The sequence below is a fragment of the Paramisgurnus dabryanus genome, chromosome 1 (genome assembly GCF_030506205.2).
Source record: "Paramisgurnus dabryanus chromosome 1, PD_genome_1.1, whole genome shotgun sequence".
Taxonomy (NCBI): domain Eukaryota; kingdom Metazoa; phylum Chordata; class Actinopteri; order Cypriniformes; family Cobitidae; genus Paramisgurnus; species Paramisgurnus dabryanus.
In genome coordinates this window covers 33,546,495-33,554,259 of record NC_133337.1, presented here as the reverse complement: position 1 = coordinate 33,554,259, position 7,765 = coordinate 33,546,495, and the positions used below count along the sequence as shown (strand labels likewise).

General features: G+C 38.0%; 1 protein-coding gene across 1 annotated transcript; it reads left to right on the top strand.

Moving 5' to 3' along the window:
• Window positions 1–261: 261 nt before the first annotated feature.
• On the top strand, window positions 262–7,697 carry kera (keratocan). The gene is made up of 3 exons (XM_065285113.1): window positions 262–539; window positions 5,303–6,171; window positions 6,249–7,697. Exons 1-3 carry the CDS (start codon window positions 523–525, stop codon window positions 6,410–6,412), a joined length of 1,050 nt encoding a protein of 349 aa, XP_065141185.1. The 5' UTR covers window positions 262–522; the 3' UTR covers window positions 6,413–7,697.
• The last annotated feature ends 68 nt before the right edge of the window (window positions 7,698–7,765 follow it).

The window sequence follows — 7,765 nt, the reverse complement described above, 5'->3', positions numbered from 1 at the left end:
TCACTTTTGGCGAGTTGGGACGGGTCTCCATCCGTGTAAAATGACAAAATCGCCCCAGGATGACCTAGTTTAACAAGGTGTCTCAAAATGATGAGCTGATGAGGGATGAGATATGCCATCAAGGGGTTAAATGCCTCGAAGCCATGTCATGTGAAACTGTGTAGATGGTGTCATGGTTGCAACCTCCTTTGCGTCTAAAGACCCCTTAATGCACAAACTCAAGGAACTCACGGAAATAATGCTGTGCTAGCAATATGTAACCAATGCACGCATGCAGAATAAGCTCCATCTTTCAAACATTTGCCCACCCCCTTATTCAAGCTTGGCCGATGTCAAAGGTTTGGCCTTAGGGATTGTACATTACTTTCAATAGAAATAATAATATTTGATGCATGTCTGGGCCAGACTGAAGACAGAAAACCGACAAACTGGCGAGGAGAACAAGCAGACCAAGAGACTGAATACAAGCCAAAACCAGAAGCAGACCGTCTACCTCCACCTGCACCGGCCATTATCAACTTTATGATTGAGATAAGCAGGTAATGTTTTTGCTTTTTTGTTGCCTTCTGTTTTTTGGGATGGAATAAGGAAATTGGTTAAGGGGTTTATAATTGAAAGATCTGTTTTGGTCCTTATCTCTGTAAATTCTTCCTGTTTCTGTGCTCATAAATTTTTTTTAGGAGCTTTCTATTGTAATTATTGGTACCTGGACCACAAAAGTAGTCATGAGTGTATTTTTGAATGTTGAATAAAAAACCTTAAATCTGAATAATTGGATAATTTTGACCCATGCAATGTATTGTTGGCTATTGCTACAAATATACCCGTGCTACTTATGACTGGTTTTGTGGTCCAGGGTCACAAATGATCTTGAATTTGAATGTGATCTTATGGAGAAGTTAACACTCTTGGGGATCTGATAGTAACAAAAAAGTACCAAAAATAATATGGTAATACGATGCTTTTAGACATTTGCCAAAGAAGACATTTCTATCATTTCTTTGAAGTTCCTTGAAAATACTGTAAATATGGTAATTCAGTAACATCCTATACATCAAGGTACCACAGTATTACCATTGATACAACTCCCTTAACATGGTGCAATCACAGTGCTCTTTTCATTTATTTATTTTTTGCGTGTTCGATTAAATCAACTTGTTTAAATCAAGTTCTTAAACAGCGTAGATTCATACAGTATGTGGAAAAGCTGGAACCAAACAGTGGACATTTGGACTTCACTTCAGCCCCCAAACAGGGTTAAATACACAAAATGTGCAAATGTAAAACCATGTGAAATTAACATAACTGCCTGAAAGTCAAATCCCCACACAGGAAATCATCTCTTTGAGAGCATGTGTTTCCCTTTTAGGCATAGCAAAGGAAACCAATGGCTGTTTTTTTACATTTCTTAAAGGAATAGTTCACACAAAAATTATTCTGTTATCATTTACTTACTCTCGTGTTATTGGAAAGCTATATAAACCTGTATACATTTCTTTGTTCTGATGAACACAAAGGAAGATATTTTGAGAAATGTTTGGTGTAAACACTTTACTTGAAGGGGTGTTCATAAGACACATTCATAATCATGACATGACACATGAGGGAGATTTTATGCGTGTTAATGACAACTGTCATTAAGTGTCATTTATTCAATTGTGTCATTTTTTATGTAATTTTTTATGACAACTTGGCATTAACCAATACTTCATAACTTGTCATGACAATTTGACATTACCAAGACAACATAACTGACCACTTTTTACCAGTGATACAAATTAAATTTGTCATTAAAATGTCATTAAGTGTTAATACTCTGTCATATGGTTTAATAACAGCGTCATGAATATTTTTCTTGACCTCAACTACAGTGGTACAAACATAATTTGTCATTTAAATGTCATTAAGTTTTAATACTCGGTCAAATAGTTTTATAACAACATCATGAATATTCTTCAGTTCAAAATGTTTTTATAAGTTTCCTCCATGTGTTGAACAAATAAAATCAATCATTCAATAATATTAATAATAATTAAAATTGATAAAATTATATTTTATTGCATTTGGAGACCGATTCACCTAAAATTAAATGAAAACGGTACAATAATGGGTTAAGCCATGCAGGGTTGGGTCCATATCACTGCAAAGTTAATTACATTAAAGTAATTAATTAAATGTTTTGTTAGTTTTTTCTTCTATGTCAGAACTCTCTGTGTAAGGATAAAAAGTTCTGTTAGTTGTCAGTTTTTTATGTATTGTGCACATACATAAAATTAAGTATAATCTTTTGACATGTCTGTAACATTTTGTTAAGTTATTTAAAACATTTAAATGACAGTTTAATGTAATGGTAACCCATGAAGTTAAGTAGATTGTTAACTTTGATCATTATTCTGCTATGTCATGTTTATTACAGATCATGATGTATTGGTTTATGTCGAGTTGTCATAACAAAGACAATTCAAACAATGTCATCTTTGCATTAAAAATGAGATAATTGAACGAATGACACTTAATGAAAGTTGTCATAAAAACTCCTTCGTGTTCATGACACATGTCATGATTATGAAGGTGTCATGTCAGTCTTAAAGTTTTACCAATGTTTAGAACAAAACTCAAAAAATCAGAAGCCCCATTGACTTTCATAGTATTCGTTTTAGAAGTCAATGGGGCTTCTGAGTTTGGTTACAAACATTCCCCTTCCTTTGTGTTTATCAGAACAAATACATTTATACAGGTTTGTAATAACATGAAAATGAGTAAATGATGACAGAATTTTTATCCTATGAAGAGTCTGTATAAATATTTTGGATTTGTTTTGAGTATTTTTCTAAGTTTGCTCCCCAGTTAATGTTGACACTGTCTAAAAGGAACAATTGACTTTTTACATAAATTTCATTTGTCTTTATCATGGGTATCACTATTGATATTATGTATTAGATGGATATTGAGATTTAAAGGGGACATGTCATGAAAATCTGACTTTTTCCATGTTTAAGTGCTATAATTGGGTCCCCAGTGCTTCTATCAACCTAGAAAATGTGAAAAAGAAGAACCCAGTAACTTAGTTTTGGTAAACCATTCTCTGCAAGCATGTCAAAAAATAGGTCATTGAAATTTGGCTCCCTTGTGATGTCAGAAGGGGAAATACCATATCAAACCACGGCCCTGCCATTTAGTGCAGATATGCAAATGAGCTGATTTTAAAGGACACACCCAAAAATAGCACCTTTTCACACACCTGCAAAGTGGCAATTTTAATGTGCTATATTAAATTATCTATATGGTATTTTGAGCTGGAACTTCACATACGTACTCTGGGGACACCAAAGATTTATTTGACATCTTGTGAAATGTCCACTTTAACAACTTAACTGCTTGTATTAGAATCCTCATAGTTTTTTTGTTTTGCTTAGACATACATAAGGAGCACTGTGGCTAGATACTAATTGCTTCCCTGCAGATGAACCCGATCATGGCCTGAATTTCACAGCCCAACTTTCTTAGCCAAACTAGGGTCAGACGTCTTCAATGGTTAAAGGCCTTAAGCCTTCCTGTGAATAAAAAGCTTTAAAATTTGCCCTTTAGGCCACTGGCTATAGCGCTGCTCCTTACAAGACACAAGATGTTAGGTAATCGATTGCTGATCTTAGATTAGGATTGGAGAAGCCAATTAAAGGGGATTGCCGTGAAACCGCAAAGTGGTGTTGTCGTCAGTGGAATTGAGAACAAGTAATAAGATCAACTTTTGGCATTCAAACAATGACACCATGTGTGGGTACCTGTGCCAACTTCATCTCTGACGCATTCATTTTAGTGAAATTTCTTCTGTAAGTTAATCAGTCAAATGATTATGGAAGGATAAATGGATGCATGTGACCAAAGCTTTCCTTTGGCTAACCTAGGCTAAACCGGCATCTTCCACAGACTCATGTCTGAGTTTACACAAAAGACACAATAGGACATGGGTGTTGGTGTAAGGAGGGATGAGGAAGATGATTAAGGAGATTCAAAGGTATAGGCTTGTATTAGCCTCATTATAACTGGGCCAAGGCCCGTGATGACTTCTGGCCAACGCGCAGGTTCAAGTACCGTCCATGTCGCTGGATTAAGACTCTTGATCTCAAAGGGCTATGATTGGAGTGTGTCCAGTGTGTCTGTCTGCGAAGGGATCAAGAAATGCCATGGACAGTACAAATAGAGGCAGGCGAAGGCAAAGTAGCTCAACTCTCGAATGAGACATATTAGTGCACTTCTAAGGGACAAGATTACAACGGTAAGTCCTACATAGCAGCATTTGTCCAGTGAGTTATTGGTAATGTCTGAATGAACTTTAATGTATTGCTCTTCAACAATGATTTGAGAAACCTGTGGGCATGTGAGGTAAAGATGTTAGTTCATGGAGATCATGATTTAAAAAGTCTTACTTTGATAGATGCTCACAGGTGAAGCTGTTTCCACCTGACCTGATTCAATATCCAGGGCTCGATCTTCTTTGGTTCAGTGAGAGACTTTTTCCAGAGTCTTCAGACAGCGACTTGGAGATCATGATCAAAACTTTTAACTATTACCAGATGAGAAAGAAAGCACTGCTACAAAGCGCTGAAAATGTGCTAACAAACTATTTTGTGTGTGCTTTTTGCTTACACGACAAATTCAAGGGAAGAGAAATATGTGAATGTCACTTAGGAATGTTTTGAGCAAATAGCTTATGCTAATGAGCTGTATCGTGAGGCTGGAATTATTTAGAGTTAGGGTGACTACACAGATGATTGATAGGACTGCATAGAAGTGTGTTTAAAATCACAACGAAATGGAAATTAAAAACGTAATTTTGGGGGGAATATTGTGGTATTTACAAACAACTTCTATGTGAGCACTATTATTTTAAAAAAGTGCCCTCATTCATTCGTATCAAAAACGCAAATCTCCTCCCCTCCTCGGAACAATCTCTCTTTACTTCCGGTCACAAGGAATGACTGGAGGACGAGACCTGGGAAAAGACCACAGCGATCAGCAAATAGCAACATGACCCAACGGTAGTAAAGTTTAGAAAGATTACTACTCAGGGAACACAGGGGACAAATTTAATAAAAGGATGTCCCTGGATGGAAGGATGTTTCTCAATGAGACTAGATGTGTCACTTCTGAGTAACACTCAAAATGACCAAATCAAATTATCCCGATATCAAAACATTTTCCAATCTACAAGAATTTACTCTTATCTTTTTTGTATCTTTAGGACTTTGATATCAATAAGAAGTTAATTTGTATCCTCCCCTCTGTCTTTATTATTTTATAGGATAAACCCAATCATGAAGTGGCCGATTGTTGCAAGTCTGGCCCTACTTCTAGTCGGCCAAGTTAGCGCTCAGGAAATGCCCTACGAGGACCTGTTGGCCCAGCTCCAAGCATGTCCAAAAGAGTGCCGCTGCTCCCCAAACGTCCCTAACGCTGTTTACTGTGACAACAAGAGTCTGAAATACATCCCCATCATCCCTCCCTACACCTGGTATCTGTATCTCCAGAACAACCTGATCGAAGGACTCTCATCCGAGGCTCTGAGCAACGCCACACAGCTGAGGTGGATCAACCTCAGTCGCAACAAAATCACAACCGTGGAGCCTGACGCTCTCAAGAATTTACCCAACCTTGTACACCTCTACATGGAGGACAATCTGTTGAGTACCATTCCATCTCCTCTGCCCGGCAGCCTGGAACAGCTACGTCTTTCCCGGAACAAAATCTCAAAGATCCCACCCGGAGTCTTCTCGGGGATGGACCATCTCACCTTGCTGGATCTGCAAAGCAACAAGCTGCAGGATGACACGGTGACTGAGGTCAACCTGAAAGGTCTTAGCAACCTAATCCAGATTAATTTAGCGAAGAATCAGTTGAACAGCATGCCCCTCGGCCTACCACCAACAACCAGCCAGATCTTCCTGGATAGCAATAACATTGAAAAGATTCCTGCTGAGTACTTCAAGGGTCTTCCAAAGGTGTCATCTCTCAGGCTTAATCGTAATAAGCTGGCTAATGTGGGCATCCCAAAAAATGTCTTTAACCTTTCTAGCATATTGGATCTACAGCTCTCTTACAACCAGCTCACTGAGATGCCTGTCATCTCCCCTGGCTTGGAGCACCTGCATCTGGATCACAACAGGATCAAAAGTAAGTCTACACCCAAATCATTGATGTGGGAAATGAAGTTTCATGGCTGTATTATAACATCTTGATTATTTCCAAAGGTGTAAATGGCTCTGACGTTTGTCCACCTGGTGCACTTGAAGACTACTACAATGACAACGCCCCCCGTCTGCGCTACCTTCGCCTTGATGGGAACGAAATCAAGCCTCCCATTCCACGAGATCTGATGATGTGTTTCCGTCTCCTCAGGGCGGTTGTCATATAAAGGCGTGACACAGGACACCTGTGAGACACTTCTGTCCATAACATCTACCAGAACTTAATGGGAAAAGAAATAATGGTGTTACAAAAAATGGTCTTAAGAAATTAAATTCTGTTAGTTACCTGCTAAAGACACTAATTTAATGTATTTTCAGCCGGGACCGTTTATGGTAGTAAATGCTATTTCGGTGGTGGGCTAGCTAGCGGACTAGCATAGACACCTGTTTTGGTATACCTTCTTTTGGTATGTCTTTTTAGCAGGCCCTGCTGAAAAAACAGGATAGACCAGCATAATTCCCATTCTGGTCCATGCTGGTTTGGTGCTGGTTTAGCTGGTGGTCACCAGCACCAAAACACAACATATGCTTGTTTTGCTGGTATGACCAGCATGGAATGCTGGTGCTGATGCTGGTATGCTGATGACCACCAACTAAACCAACACCAAACCAGCATGGTAATTATGCTGGTCTATGCTGGTGGTCAGTAGCAAGCCAGCACCAAACCAGCATGGGAATTATGCTGGTCTATGCTGGGGGTCACTAGCAATCCAGCACTAAAACACAACATAAGCTGGTCTGCTGGTATGCTGTTTTTTTCAGCGGGGGGCTAGAGATTCAGACTGGTGTATATAATGGTGGCTGTATTGTAAAACCACAGTGCCTTCATTTATTTTATACATATGAAAAACTAGCAAGTCTGCTACATGGGAAACCATAACTGTTAAATGTTCTGTATGTTCCAGCAAATATATAACTAATGTAATTTCCCTATCCTGTGTAGACATTCAGCAAATACAGCATTACCCCTAAAACAGTTTTACAGTCATCGCACACTTCTGGGATGTGTTTGGACAGTAGAGATGTGATCTGATTATGGAAACAGATTTTTATGTAGTGAACTCATAGTCACAACAGCAGCAATAGATTTCAAATGTCATACGTTGTTAAACAATTGACTTCCATTTTTAAGCACAGATTAACTATTGTTATTCTTTTAGAGAGAAGCAGCAGTTTTGGGACTGAAAGATTTGATATCAAGATAATGTGAATGTTTAATCGTACATATATTTTGTATTGACCACTGTAGACCTACTAGCAACGAACAATCATTTTAAGATTTCTTTTTCTTTTTTAGGGGTTAAATATTGAAATTTTCTTTTCAAACGCACAAATATGATAACCTTTGTTTTTTATTTTATTCCGCAATCTTCCTTGTGCAAACAGATATGCAACGATTAATGTCAGGATGAAATTCACTTCTGTTTGATGTTTTTGATTAAAACGTTTTTATGGTCATTATCTTAAAGTCTGTGTAAAGTCTATAAAGTCTAAATATAAGTTATCAAAATCTTGGAAAA